General features: G+C 43.6%; 1 protein-coding gene across 3 annotated transcripts in view; it reads left to right on the plus strand.

Annotated features, from left to right (window-relative positions):
* Positions 1–15,741, plus strand: part of si:dkeyp-121d4.3 — a 26,776-nt gene that overhangs the window by 4,082 nt on the left and 6,953 nt on the right. The window contains exons 10-21 of one of the 3 annotated variants that reach the window (XM_036215689.1): positions 239–457; positions 528–674; positions 743–943; positions 1,019–1,159; positions 1,226–1,453; positions 2,296–2,400; positions 2,477–2,614; positions 2,743–2,850; positions 2,946–2,983; positions 4,103–6,305; positions 6,408–6,498; positions 6,781–9,668. In XM_036215689.1, coding sequence (XP_036071582.1) covers positions 239–457; positions 528–674; positions 743–943; positions 1,019–1,159; positions 1,226–1,453; positions 2,296–2,400; positions 2,477–2,614; positions 2,743–2,850; positions 2,946–2,983; positions 4,103–6,305; positions 6,408–6,498; positions 6,781–6,785 — 3,624 coding nt within the window. In that variant the 3' untranslated portion in view covers positions 6,786–9,668. Of the gene's footprint in view, positions 1–238; positions 458–527; positions 675–742; positions 944–1,018; positions 1,160–1,225; positions 1,454–2,295; positions 2,401–2,476; positions 2,615–2,742; positions 2,851–2,945; positions 2,984–4,102; positions 6,306–6,407; positions 6,499–6,780; positions 9,669–11,830; positions 12,684–15,741 lie in introns of those variants that run through there. The other 2 variants (XM_024297280.2, XM_024297281.2) reach the window with 2 other exon arrangements.

The raw sequence follows: 15,741 nt of genomic DNA on the forward strand, positions 1-15,741 counted from the left end.
ATATTTGTCATAATAGTCTCATATAAAACAAATCAGTGTCTGATTTGTCTAAATGGTCAAATAAGACTGTGGCTCCCACTGGGTCCACTATCTAATCATGGATTTGAACCCCAGACTCCCCATTCAATGTGAGCTGGAATGATTAATGTTTAGATCCCATGTAGTTATACCAGCTTTGATCCTAAGTGGGCGGAGTCAGTTGGTCTCATACCTGAGCTTCCTCTTCATTCCTCTCCAGCCCAACATGCCGGGTTATCCAGGCCAGATCCATGCCAACATCGGCCCCATCAAGACCAACGTGACCTTCGACCAGAAAGACTGCGGCGTCACGCTGCTGAAGAACGACCACGTGCTCATCAACCTGCTGCTGGACATGGTGACGAGGAGGCGGCGAGCGGCCAACATCAGACCCAAGATCCCCTTCACCTTCAGCTACACCAAGGAGACGAGAGAGCTGGTAAGACGCCGGCTTCACCTGTGCGTCAGCTGACCAGGTGAGGCTCACCTGCTTTGGTTCTCGCTTCCAGGGAACTATCGTCTCTCTGGGGGCGGACGAAGGCGTCATCAAGTCCGACCAGCATGGCGAACTTCCCTTCGACATCACCGAGAACTTCAGCGACACAGAGTTCAATGCCGACGATGTCAACCAGGAGATTGAGTTCACCGTGAGCCAGGTGAGTCAGACAGACCGGGCCGGATTGGACCTTTCCCAGAACCTCCACTGACCCCGCCCCGTTTGCAGAAGGACGAGGCGAAGAGAGCCATCAGGCTGCGGAGGATGAAGAAAACCCAGGACAAAATCCTAATGGAGCAGAAAAAACGGGAGGAAGAGAAGAAGAGGAAGGAGGCGGAGCAAAGGAAGCTCAGGGAGGCGGAGGAGCTGGAGGCAGAGAAGAAGAAGAAGGAGGAGGCGGCGGCTGCGCTGGAGGCGGCCAAAAACAAGGTAGGGTGACTTTGCCGGTGTTTGGTTGAAGCTGGTGTCTGGCTTCAGGATGAGGAGATGTCGCTCTTCCCACAGTGGACGCCTTTTGGCTTCAAATTTCAAATTCCCAACTCCAAGGACGACATCAGCAAGGAGCGGTTCAACGGGACGATCCTCAAAGCCATTTCCAGAAACCCGGTGAAGGAAATAAAGAAGGAACCAGAGGAGAACGGACAGGTAGAGGAGTTGAGATTGCTCCTAAAATAAGGCTCACTCTTTAAGGATTCTTTCCATCATTTGCAGATCAAAGTGGAAAAAAGTGATGAACAACCAAAGGAAGAACCTGACGCTGAAGAGAAGGAGGTTAAAAAAGAAGAGGGTGAGGATGTTCAGGTGAAGAGCAAGCCTCCAGAAGCTGGAGCAGATGCAGAGCTGGGCCGCCTGGTGATGACCATCGACGGAGAGCAGAAGCAGCTTTCCTTTCGGCAGAGAGACCTGCTGAGCACGGCCACCATGCTGATCGGGGACAAGGTGACCGATCGCCGTCACGCCAACACCGCCCGACCGCGACTAGGCCTGTCACAAACAATTATTTTAATAGTCAAATAATCACCAATTATTTTTTCAGATTGGTTGACTAATCAGGCCTTACACAAAGTGGATGTAAAGCACACATCTTAACCCTCATTAGCTTTAAACTAACTAAAAACTAGATATGTAACATTAGCTGAGATAATGTTAATGTGAATGCTGTAAGCTGAATTTGGCTGCTGAAGATGATAGTGCTGATAGCTGAAGATGCTGAAATTGATAGCTGAAAACACTGAAGCTGATAGCTGAAAAAACTGAAGTTGATAGCTGAAAAATGCTGAGGCAGAAAACGCTAAAGTTCATAGCTGAAAACGCTGATGCTGATAGCTGTAAACGCTGAAGTTGATAGTCAGCTAAAATATTAGTTAAATCCAGATTAGCCTAAAAAATGAAAAAAGCCTAAGTTAGCCGAAACAGCTAGCATCTAGCTAAATCATTAGCTGAACTCCAAAATAGTCTAAAAAACAAAAAAGCCTAAATTAGCCAAAATGAAATATTATCTAAATGCCAAAATAGCATAAAAAAACAAACAAAAAAGTAAAAGTTAGCCAAAACAGCTAGCATGTAGCTGAAATATTAGCTAATCTCCAAAATAGCCAACAAAACTCTAATAAATGTCAAAATAGTCCATAAATCCAGCAAAATGCCGTTATAACTTTCGACTTTACTACTCTCTGACTCCATATAATATAAAGTAATGAGTAATCGACTATTAAACTAGTCGACAACTGTTTTAATAGTAGATTAGTTGTCGATTAGACGACTAACCTGCTGTCTTAAAGGTGCGCTTCAACATCGCCACTCACCGGGAGACCAAAGAGGAACGAGCAACGTTTGTGGAGATCCTTCCCGACTCCTTTGAGGAGTCCATGGAGCAGCGCCACATCGTAAGAACCACAGCAGCCGGTCCTAGTCCTCCTCATTTCTGCCTGCAGATTCCACAACCTTTGTTTCTGTAACCAGGGGCTCGTCATCGAGTTCTCCAATGGCTCTGGACTAATCAAGTGCTCAGAAAACCCGCAGCTCTTCTTCTCCATGTCGGAAGTTATGGAAAAGAAAAAACTGGAGCTGAACGAGAAGGTGGAGTTCAGCATCGTACCGGTGAGTCATTCTCTTGTTTGTGAATTCTGTGAAGGAGCCTGAGGCTGGAGGTCAGTCAGTTGATGTGACCCAGATTCTGGACGGAGTCGGTCTTTATGTTTCTGACTGAAGACTTTTTTTTGTCAAAGCATGACTCTGCAGACGGGGGCATCCAAGCCATCAGGATAAAGCGCTTCACTGAGAAGATGTTCCTCCCAGCTCGGAAACTCTGCGGTGTGGGAGCAACCAAAGGAAAGGTGAGCAGTTACGTTATGCTTCTGATCCAGCAATTACACAGATCCTGTGTTTAGACATGACTTGACTACCGAATGAATTCCGTTCGTTTGTATAGATGACCATCAAGCTGACCGCACCCTCAACGGAGAGCGAGTGAGTAAACTCCATTGAATTTAAATGTCAATATAAGGGATGACCCGATCAGATGATCAATAATTGGGCTCGATCATGAAGTTTCAGACTCGATCGGATGTTGTCTCCCTATTAGTCTCCATTAGTTCAATGGTGACGAGTGCAGACTGTTAAAAAGGGTGGTTTACAAATCAGAGGGCAATGGGTGGGGCTGAAGACAGTGACATGGCTGTCCCTTAACCAAAAATAACCAGTTCAGTGTCGGCCGTCAGATAAAAATACTGATATGTGTCGAAATACCATCAATATTGATATTGACATCGGTCGACCCTGAATATTTTCTGTAGAGGAGCAGAAATTCTAATCTGGGTTGTGGGTGAGAGTTTTGGTGCGAAAGTTAGCTTTGCTAATTACCCATCAGCACTTTGTTTACACGCTCTTCCACTAGCTTATAGCACCTCACAATCCCAAGCTAATGTTAGCGTAGCAAAAAAAAAAAAAACAGCGAGAAATAACAGATGGGGAAAAGAAGACGGTCTATTTTTCTGCAAGTGAATGCATCAGAATTGTAGCAGAGAACGGAGGCTGTGGCCGGCCAGTCACAGTTGCTGTCTCATAAACCAGAGCTTTTTCTAAAATCTGGTATTCACCTGCCTCATGATGATTTGAATAAAGAAATATTCCAAAGTTTTAATGAGTTTTAATGTAAATATATATATATATATGTTCTCAATTATGAGAAAATGCTATGAGAAGATGTTAAAAATGCCAACAATTTTCATTGGAATGGGTCTTTAAGAAGCTTTCAATTAAACATGGATCATGATCAAAAAAGACATTTAGTTCTAAAGGAATTATAGTTTCAGACTGATTATCACCTATTTTTAATTGCACTATTTTACTTCATTGGTCATAGAAGTGCTTTGTTAACAGAAGGTAGTTGAAATACAAATAGGGAGCAACCTAAATCAGTTCATAACTTTTTTTGTTCAATTTTTAAAAAATGTTTTACAAAAGTATCGGATCGGGACTTTGTTATCAAATCAAATGATTTGAAATCGGATCTTGGCCAAAAACATGCCTAACTATATGAAACAACACAAGATAGTTTTGAATTCTCATACAAGATGTTTGTCTTAGAAAAATCAAACCGGAGACGGAGAAGATGAAGACAGTGGTGAAGAATCTAAGGAAGGACTACAACGCCACCAAAACCAAGTACAGCCGGAGCAGAAGCAGGAGTAGAAGTCCCAGCAGGAGCAGAGCAAGAAGCAGGAGTCCAACCAAAGACCAGTACGGACGAATTACTCAGAGGAGGCGGAGCCTAAGCAGTGAGCGCAGAAGCAAAAGGTATAGGAGTCGAGAGTCACACCGACGGAGCAGAAGTCGCTCCAAGAGCCGGAGCCGGAGCAGGAGCAAGTCCAAGAGTCGCAGCCGATCCAAGAGCCGCAGCAGAAGCAGGAGCCAGGAGAGGTCCTCAAAGAGGAGGAGCAAAACCAGCCGAGACCGCGAGGAAAGTCACAGGAGAAGGCGTGTGCCCAGCCCCCCTAGGAAAGGTGGAGTTGTGGACAATGAGCTGGCGAGAAAGAAGCGAGAGTTGGAGGAACTGAACGAGATGATCGCCTACAAGAAAGCCCTGGTGGAAATTGATCCCCGAGGACTGGAACCTGGACAGAGAACCTGCATCGATTACGACCACGGCAGAATCTCCACGCCACGGTCCATCCTGAAGAAGAGACCGGCGGAGCCAGAGTACCCCCTGCGCCCTCCTTACGAAGATCCATACTACGACCGACTGTATGATCCCTACCACAGCCGGCGGTACGGGGAGCCCTACAGCGACCCATATGGGCGCGAGCTTTACGCCGAGCGCCCTTACGACAGCCGCCTGTACAGTGAGCCTCCGTTTGGAGGTCCTGCTTCCACCAGCCGCCGCTACACGGATCGCTACGAGGTTTACGATGAACCCTACGATGAGCATTACTACGACCGGCCACGTGATCCGTACCCTCCCCCCAAACGAAGCCAGTCTCCGGAACCCTACCGATCCTCACCTCCGTCTCAGTCTCGACAAGTTTCGTCTGTTTCCTCCAAGCCCCCCCCGTCTATCCAGCACACCTTCAGGCCTCCCTCCCCCATAGATTCCCCTCCTCGTAGTCCCTCCCCCAAACCTAAAGTCCTAACACCCCAGCAGTCCCCCCCAATCGAGAAGCCACCGCTGGATCGATTCCTGGACATGCTTAGCAAGAAGGTTGACGTGAAGAAGAAACGGGAGCCAGACGACCTCCTGCCTCACGAGCGCGCCCTTCAGGAAGGAGGGGGATTCTCCCGTATTGTAGGATTAGCACAGGAGTCGAGGGGCAGCAGTCTGCCCCTGGAAGAGAAAGGGGGTCAGCCCATTCTGAAGCAGTCTTCAGAAGAAAGAACAAGTGAGAAACCAAAGGTGGAACCCTATGACAAAATCCAGAGTCTGCTGCGTAGCATCGGCCTTAAGTTGAGCTCAGGAGATGTGTCGACGCTTGCCAGCCGAGCCCAGGAGAAAAACTACAGCATCAAGTCCTCGTCCACAGAAAGAGAGACCCTCTCTGTCAAAGAGGAGCCTTGTGGCAGCAGTAGCAGTGCTGCTGAGCTGACCTCTGTCCGATCCTCCAGCATGGAACCCCCCAGCAAGCAGAAGACCCCCGTGTCTGAATACGAGAACTTCCTGGATCAGCAGGAGCTGGCGGCCCTTAAGAAGGTGCAGCAAATGCAGAGACTTACCAAGACGGCGGTGAACAATCCAACGCCCACCCCTTCTCCAAAACCACCTCCTGGCCCTCCCCCCGCCAACTACCAGCATCCACCTGTGCCACTCAACTGGCCCCTGATGACCCCCCTGGTTTCCCAGACCTTCCCTAGCAGCAGCACAAATGTTCCTGGTTCCACCGAAGCTTCTCAACCTCCGCAGAAGTTGGCTCTTCCTCCTGGACCTCCCCCAGGACACCCTCCAAGGCGGCCTTCTCATCCTCCCCCAGGGCCCCCTCCAGGACCTCCGCCCCGGCGCCCTCTTGGTCAGCCTCCGTATGCTCCACCCTCCACCCCATCAGCCCTTCCTTTCATTGAACACGTTGATGCAGCGTCAGCCCCCAGCTCCTCCTCACAGCCCCCCACAACAGCAGAAACCGCCGCTGTCCAGTCCATGTCCACCACGGTGGCACGCTGCCTGAAGGTGATCGAGACCGTCAAATCTCTGAGTACGCAGCCCACCGCCAAACCGGCAAAATCGGTCCAGTTCAGTCTGCCCACAGGGATGGGGGCCAGCCAAATGTCCTCTGCAGACACTGACGACAAGCAGGGGGAGAAGGTAAGATCCTGAGCAAGGGCTGCATACTGTTATTGGAGACTTTCAATGTCTTCTTAGGTCTCCTGGTTTTGAAAGTTTGAGGTGCTTTCTGTTTTCCTGCAGCTGGATCCAAGCAGCCAGAAGCTTCTGGATAACCGAGAGCAGCAGTTCAAGAAGCATAGAGACCAGATTGGGGACGGATCCATCTCTGCAGGTATCAGAACTTCTCATCAATTCAATCCATCATGCCTAAAGGAGATGTGATTGCTGACTTAAGATTTGAAAGGGTCCAAACTTCACATTAGCTTTTTTTTTTATTGAAAGGGCATTCTTCAAGTCCCACATGTTATCAGTATCTTAGCAGAGAAGGTACCGCAGATCAGGTGAAGATAGTGTCTCTTGTTCAGGTGCAGCGCATCTGCACCACATCAGCCAGGTCCAGATTCAGGTTTAGACTGCTCACAGCTAGACCTTCATCTGTCCTTGTTTCTGTCAGGTTAAGTGAACCTCAAAGGGTTAAAGCAGTTGCGTTCCTCTGGACTACAAGGATCATCTGAGCATTACCGGACACAGACGGGATGGACTGCTCCTATGTAGGTCAGCAAGCAAAGGCTTCAAGTTCGGCCGTCCTCCTTACTGATTAGCAAGGCATGCCGGGGTAAAGTTGTATCCAAGAAGTCAATTCTTCTCAGTGTAACACTCAGTGGTCATACTTGGGTTCACCTGCAAAGTCTACTTAGGTTTCTTGATTGGCATCATCAGTTGTTGACAGTCCTTTCCTGAGCTTGTAGATGAAACTACTGGAGAACAACCAAAAATTCTCCAGGAATACCGCTCCCTCGACTTCAAACAACAACAAAAGAAAAATCAGAAGAAAGTTATCGTCCATCCATCTTCTCCTAAGCATCTGGGACTGGGTCGCAAGGGCAGCAGTCTAAACAAAGATGCCCAGACTTCCCTCTCCCAGGTCACTTCCTCCAGCTCCTCTGGGATGACCCTGAGGCATTCCCAATCAAACTCTTGCATGTTTTTCGGTTACTGAAAATCTGATGGCTTTAGGTTTAAGTTCTGGGCTGCAGGTGTCAGTGATTGTTTTGAGAGCAAGAGGGCCACATACTTCAGCAAGACTACAAGGAGTTTAGTTTTTAGTGTTAAATCCCACAAAGGGGACTGAATCACTGAGGAGTAACTTGGAGAAGGATCACAGAGATCTATTTCAAGCTGACCCAAAAAGTAGCTCAGCTCACATATAAGCTGTAGCCAATCATGACAGTATGGCCCTTTTTGATTCCTCAGCTGCCCCTTCCCTCTCTGAACTATGTACCTTAGACAACCCAACAGAAACCAGTGGAATCAAAACAACCTGTCAGTCACAAAAAAGCAGCTGAAAACCAGTGACCACTGAGTATTGCCACGTTACAGCTAGCTACAGGCTTCCTCTCGACGCTTTTTGGTATCTGAGACCTGATGACCTAACTCACTGTGGAGGTAAATATGAGAGCACATACTGCTGAAGAGGAGATAAACCAAGACATTTCATCCTGAAGCATCTTTGAGTGAAGACCAGGATAAAGACCAAGCTCGCTCGGGACTCTGTTCGCTCGGGACTCTGTTCGCTCGTAGGTATCGTCCACCTCGCTCTTTGTCTCCTTGGCAGGTAGTCGATTTTCTTTGGATTGAAATTTTAAGGAGGGATTATTAATGTTTCGTACGTGTGAACTTTAGCAGATGAGATTAGTGATAAATCCAGAGTAGTAGAACTCAGAGACTAGGTACTGTAAAACCTCCAGTTTTCTAATCAGTTTACTGTATATCTGCGATGCAGCCAGGCCTCAAAGCGTTGTATTTTTATTGCTAAACTGGAATGACTTGCTTACTATCAGTCCGATCCAGAATTAATGTCAATATTATCAATGAAATCATCTAGAACTGACTGTAAAATCACCTTTGTCCAGCCAGAGGAGGCACCAGATTAATCTGAGCTAGTTTTTACAAGTGCTTTTAAACTTAAGTCACAAATGATAAACTACTGTTATTTACCTGTGGGGGCGTCAGGTTAGACATCATTGCCACATTGTGAATGTGTGTGCGTTTGCGTCTCATCTAGCCATTTTCTCACACAGAGTAGAAACACTTTTGCACACCAGCAGTTAGAAAGCGACCATTTATGTCGCAAAGGACATTGACTTTTTCAAAGATGGTAAGTCTAGGTTCGAGTAAACTCCAACAGGGTAAGTTAAATTTTGTTTTTGTCAAACTCAGCCAAGCAAAGCCCTTTTTTCTGGCTCCAAAATGCAGAAGCTGTTTTGACACAGAAAAGCAAAATATAGTATGTTCTTTTATTTGTTAAATCAACTGAGTGGCAGTACCTTATAGTTTAGTGATCATTCAGATTAAGTTTGGTCTTTCGGTGGCATGTCGTAACGGGACAACATGGCAGCTTCGTTTTTTTTTTTTTTTCTGCAGTAATGACGCTGTTGCATGTTGGTCGTAATTGTTTAAACTCATTTGTAGTGTTAAAATTTCATTCAGATTTAATTGAGTCCAGCTTCTGTCAGACAGAAACTATGTTTTGCAGTCGTTCCTTTAACTACAAACATTAGCTCAGAAAGCTAATGCTAAAAATTTCATTTGACGCCTTTTCACTTAATCTATGCTAAGTCTTAGAAATAAACGATAAGAGTAGACTAACATGCATTTCTGTAAGTAAACTCCTGTTGAAAGTGGTGGTCTCTTTCAGATGCTGAGTAATTTCCGTGCCAGAATGTTTTTACAGATTTACAGCTGTTTACCTTCTCATCATACTAGCGGTTGCGTGAAGTTTTACAAACAAGCATCTTTGCTGTTGTTAGACGTCGTGAGAAGAATCCATCGTTTACCGTGTTGCGTTTTGGTCAATTGCGCCTCATGCTAACTTCAGATGAGAGAGGGAGTTAATAAAGAGCAGGGACCACACCAATTCTCAGGACAATAATTACCGTCAGATAAGCAGTTTGAAGTGCAGCTTCGTCCACAGATCATAGGTAAGTGATCACTGCAATAAGCTCAGCTTTTTATAATGTACTGACATGCAGAGATGTAACAGAGACAACGTTAAAGCATTATAAGTAAATTGCTAACGTCAAAGCCTGTATGAATTCTTACTGACCACAAACTGATTATCTACGGTACATGGTGCTCAAAAGATTTGTTGACATGTTTTTAAATTATTTTGGTAATCTTAAAAGTCACAACGCTTGATGGATTGTCTGAGCATTTCGGTTACTTTAGCTTAGCGGAGTGATACGTTCTGTTCTTCAATGTAATAAACTAAAAAAGTTTTGTTTTTTATGTGTTGTAACAGAACAAGGTGGAGTTATTGTGCTGAATAAAGTTTGACGTATCCATCGTGTTGCACTCTCTGCAAAGGCTGCTTACTGCAGATAAGAGGTGCACATGAATAACAAAGTTCATTTAAAAAAAAAACGTCCCATCCACCCATCTTACCAATCAACTGCCTCTTGGCCTTTCGACGCATTCTGGGTGTATTCATATCGCATTATATGAATATTTTACTTTGCATAATGCATTCATAATCCGGTGCACCTTATAGTCAAAAAGTACTGAGTCTTTGATAGACAGTCTAATGACGTATGTGTTTATTGTTATTTCTCTGTTATATTGAAGTGAAAGAAATCAAACTTATCTCCCCCTCTTGTGGTTATCTGAATCCATTTACTCTTAGTTGTAACCAGAATCAAGATATATGCGAAAGTTTGCCCTCAGTGGTAACCTCGGTTATTTCCAGTTTGAGCTCACATATGAACGAAAAGTTTCACGTGTCGGCCAGCGTAAAGCCGAAATGTCCTCTACTAGCTAGAGGGGAAAGTGTAAACAGTTAAAGTTTGATCAAGAAGAAACCTTTACTGAATGTCCATACTTATGGACTTGACTTTGAAGGTAGGTAATTTTATTTTCTAATTTCAGTCATTGTCGAGAAATAACGCATAAATGTAGAAAATTCTCTGTAAACATGGAAGTTCTACAGAATACTAAGGCTGAATCTAAATTGTTTCCCTACCCCTACAGCTTCTCTCTATTCTTTAATATAGTCCTCCAAGCAGAGAGTTATGGAAAAAAGTGTCATCAAATATGGATGTTACCATTGCTTGATGACATCACCAATAATCATCTATTCTGAGCTGCCAGCGCTCAAAAAATGCATAACTTTGGTTTTATTACTTTAAAAAGTCATGCAAAAACAAAACCCCAATATTTACATTTAAAAGTAAACGTTTGTGCTTTTTAGCGCAACCACGTGAAGAAATGCATTTCTCCTCTGTCCAACAAACGTGAACCGACCGGTGGAGGGATACCCAGGCCTAAGTCCCTACAGTTCCTCCTTTTAAAAAAACAAACTTCAAATCCCCCTACAGTTGGAGCCATAAGGAGAAGCCACAGGGTTAGGAAAGCCATTTGGATTCAGCCCAACAAGAGATCTGCAGCTCTTTTCTACGATGGCCTGCTCACAGTACACCACTTGTCTCAAAGTCATTGTGTTCCCAAAGTACCAGTTATCTCAAGTTCAAACTGACTATGTCTGCAGAGGTTTATGATAGTTCTCTTGATCTGGGAACAGTATCGTGATAATAATGGGAAACGTCAAAGAATATCATGAAGTCAACTACTTGTTTTATTGGACTTTTTAGAAAAGACAATCTAGGAGTCGCCCAGCAAATTACATAGAAATTAATGTATATCACTATATTTGGCATTTTTGCAGATTTAATATAACTAAGCAATGTGGCAAAAAAATATCTTGGTGATTTTGGAAAGCCATAATGTGACTTGAGGCTGATAAAAGTGGTGAGTAAACACTGACACCACCTTTAGCGGCCCACAAGCATGAATGGTATGAAACATTTTTGAGCATAGCCAGGGACAGCGAGTGATCAGACCTCCATTTTTGGAACAGATTATGTGGGAGCTTTTGGAGGAGTTGACAAAAGTTATTGAGCAGACGATTGTTCAGTCCTTTTACAGCTTCTGCAGGCTCCCAAGGAAAACACGAAGAACAGGGAAAGCATTTCTATTGATTTTTTTGTTGAAAAGCAATGCAATTACACAAAAAGTTGTACGTCTTAACTTAAAAAAGCTCTGTTCTTCAGTTTAACCATTGTAGGATATGTCTTGATAGTTTGGCTGAAAAAGTTTTTAAACGTAAGTTTAAAAAGAACAGACTGTCCTGCACCAGTATGGGTCAGTATATGCAGTAAGGCTAATATTAAACATTTTAAATCCATTTAGCATCAAACAAAAACCACGTGGCAACAAAGACCTGCTTCAGTTCTGCATCTCTGACATCTGAGCTCATATCCGTCCATCGGTTCTGTCCTCCAGAACCTCATCAACTGCCTTGGGAGAGACCTTCTCTTTTTTAACTGGGTCTTTTTAAACACCCGAGAGTGTGAGAGAATTCTGGTAGAACTTTGCTCAAGCGCTAAAGACTATTTTGTCATTTTGGAATTGGATCTTATCCCTCACAAATATCTTGTTAAAATTTATAGGCAAACGGATGAACAATGGACCCAAGAACGTTTGGATCTGTGGTCACTCCCTTTTGTACTGGGCGGAGTCCCGGGCCAAGACTCCAGAGGTAGGTAGGCAGCTGGGCATGGACCCCAGCAAGGTGACCATCTGGTGGAAGGGTATCCAAGGCATGATGTGGCCCCAGCTGCTGCCCCAGCTCCACCAACTACAGACCAACTGGCCCAATCCAGACGTCCTCATCATACACCTTGGCGGCAATGATCTGAGCACTGAGAGCCCCACCAACCTGCTGGCCTCTGTCAAGAAAGACCTGACATCCATCAGAAGCATCTTTCCACAATGCGCTCTAGTGTGGTCCAACATCCTCCCTCGGAGGGTGTGGCCCCACTCGCCCGACAGTCACGAAGTAGATCTGGTGCGCACTACTGTGAATCGTAGGATTCAGAACATTGTCTCAGAGTTGGGTGGCACCTCTCTGAGCCATGAAAACATCCGATGTGGCACAAACACCGGCCTGTATCGAGCTGACGGCATCCATCTGTCAAACAAAGGCGTTGAGGTCTTCAATCTAAACCTTCAAGACTTTTTGGAGAAGTGGGTGATGGAGGTGAGCTCTGAAAAGAGCTGAGGTGCACAATTTGTTTGGATTTTATGTTCCATTATTGATATCTTTCCTCAATGTAATGTTTTCTTATTAGTGAGCAACTTGTCTTTTTTGGATCCCATACAGTTCTTTGCATCAGTAGATGAAGTAAAATGTTCTCTTAAGAGAGATCCTTTCTTACCTTTGCAGCACTTCCTCCAGACCTGTGCTAAAATATATTTGCATTTTCTTCTGTTAAGCTGAATAAAATCATCATTACTGCCTCATTTCACTGCTTGCTAAATGTTAGATGAGATTCTCCAAAGTTTACAGAGCTTCCATGTCATGAAGATCAAGGACACTGCTAAGGACTTCCTCGGATATGACAACGACTGCAAAGTCAAAGTATGAAAGATGATCAAACTCTGGACAGGAGGTGATGTGTTGGTGCAGATGCTCTTTGGTGAAGAAGATGACCTCCTGGCCTTGCAGTCCTAAAGCTTTCTTTAAGTATGCGATGCCAAAAAGCTTTCCTTTTTGTACTTTTTCACTTTGCAGTAGAAACATGACATGGTTTTCTAAAGGATAGTCAAAAATTAAATGATAAAAATAAGAACTTTACAAACCAACAAAACATTGGATCTGGAGCTGTGGTCATTCCCAAACATCTAACAAAACATTACAAACTAATAACAGAGAGATATGACACATTTGTGCTCTGATGATTCATCACAGGAGAACAAGCCAAAATGGAGGAGCTCCTACAGCTACCTCAATGAGCTGCAACTAAGCTACAGAATATTCAACATTTCATTCCCACAGAGTCCACTAAATTTGTCGCTACTGCTCTGTTAAATCTCTCATCCGGCTAAAGACGAGCCTTTTTTGTGTCTGTACTTAATCCTCATCACCACCGTCTACAAATGTCTGCTGTATATCTAAGGTCAGTCACGGCTCCTGCATGTCCATTTCCCTGTGAAATATTGGAGGTAAGGCTTCCTTCCTAACCTTTTTCCATTCTGTTTTCCTTGCCAACAATCATCAGAAGAATACTTGCATTTGGCATTAGCTTGGGCTTTCTTTGAATGAATGAGATTCAAGCATGGGAGAACATCACAAGTGCAAGATAGTGTTTAGAACACTTTTATGAGTAAATGTAGTCTTGTATAAAGTGCTTTTTACGCCTTGTTCTAAACAATTTAAGAAATGGGGCCTTCAGATGTTTGGACTGATGACATAGATGATCCACAAAAACGGTTTCAGTTGGCACCAAGTCCATTTGGTCTTTTAGGGACCAGGGAGAATTAGATTAGTACCTTCCTGTCTTGACTCTATAATGCCTGCAAGTGATATAGACTGCAGTTATAAAAATGCCGTTTGTCTGGATGTTTCATAAGGTGGTCTGAACTGATCCCATCAATAAATGGTAAACAATTTTCCCCCCGAATTGTAGCTACTGGAGCTAACCGTGTCAGTGTTTTGTGTGCAGAGTCTAATAGAGCCGACACACAGTTGAAGATTGGCTCCTCTAATACAGCTGCTTTTGCAGACACCTCAAGTTTGCACGAGTCTGCTGTTCTGAAGCATCCATTAGCAAAGAAGTGTTTCCTCAAAAGAGCAAACATGCAATATTTCAACAATGAAACTTGAGTTTCAGCTTCACGAAAGCCAATATGCTTGAAGATGCTACTACAGTGAAACAAACTGCTGGAGAAGAAAGATATTCAAACAAACAAAAGTCATCTTTCTTAAGAGGTCCTGTAGGGCCCATCCCAACTCCCTGGTTTATACTGAAGGATTATTACTAAGAGTAATGTCACCTAAATTGCAGGTGTCTCTATGAGGACTTTCTAGCTCATGAAATTATAAATCAAGCTTTATCTGTAAAAAAAGAAAAGAAAAAAAAAGACCACCACACAGTGAATACAGGCATAAAAACATGACTGTAATGATAAAAGAGGCTTCTAGCTTGGCTCTGCATTAGAAATCTATTTATACCAGGAACTAGCTCACCCACAAGAGCATCGCCACTGTACCCACCCAGATTGAGACAGCAGCAGGGTCCACTCACAGTGATGCTGGCGGGAACCAACCCCTGACCAAATCAGCGAGACCTGGCAAAAAAGATCTCTGTTGGGAAACAATAGGGCTAAAATCATTAAAAGCTCAAATTAAATACATAAAAGGTACTAAAATATATAAAAAATAAATGAAGGTACATAAATCGATTGAATTAGTAATAACGGAACACATTTTTTGAAGGATAATCATGTAAGATTATCTAAAGGTCATATTAATAGAGTGGTTGTGAGCTTCTTTAAAAAAAATGAGTAAAGCGTCTAATGAATAGAAGGTCCAAAGATCCATTCATAATCTCTTTTAGGAGCTATAGCACCCTTTGTAAATAATGAGAAAAAAATCCCACAAGTGTCTGCTGTCACAACTTTAAATAGAAGCACAAATGATTGTGATTACAGCTTAAATTGATCCTCAGAGGACTTCAAGATGTCAAAGATCTAGAAGCAGAAGAGTAAAAACAAAGCAATAATTTATTTGGAAAAAAGTAAGTTATTTTCCTGTCAGTTTTTTTTTTTTTTTTTTGTGGGTCTCTTTTCGGGCTGAATGATGGCGTAGTCATTAACACTGAATTCACAATGAGAAAAGAAATCCCTGGTTTGAATCCCTGTTGGGATCTTTCTATGTGGAGTTTGCATGTTCTCGCACAGTCCACAAACACACTTCATTGTTTAACTGATGGTTCCAAGTTGTCCCTAGGCGTAAATATGTGTTTGTGGTTGTGTGAATCTGTGCCGGATTGGCATCCTATCAAGGGTGTACCCAGCCCTCACCCTACAATAGCTATGATAGGCTCCAGCAACCATGTGACTGAAAGGGATTCTCCAGGTTTGCAAGATGGATGGAGAGTTTTCTTTTGAAAAACATCATACACCACATGATGTCATCCACGATTGTTTTTGATAAATGGTTTCATTTGCAATATATTACTTTTTTAACCGAAGTTTGATGAGGATAAGAGGCCATTCCACAGGCCTGGAAATCTGCCAAAGTTCTTTCCCTTTAGAAAAAGAAATAAGATAGTTCTAAGATGGCAATACTAAGCCCATTTGTGCTTTTTCAGTGCAAACCAAGGTAATAGAAAAGTTGTATTTGAGTGAATTTACATTTTAATTCTCAATATCAATACAAAGCTGATCTTCCCACACAAACAGTTCTTGTAGAGATGACAATTAAATTGCTAACATTAGTTGACAAAATGATGGTTTGAACAATTTTCCTGTAGTATTTTACATAGTAGATCATCTGTTGCTTTTAACCCCTTTGCTC

This window comes from Oryzias melastigma, linkage group LG15 (genome assembly GCF_002922805.2).
Source record: "Oryzias melastigma strain HK-1 linkage group LG15, ASM292280v2, whole genome shotgun sequence".
Classification (NCBI taxonomy): Eukaryota; Metazoa; Chordata; class Actinopteri; order Beloniformes; family Adrianichthyidae; genus Oryzias; species Oryzias melastigma.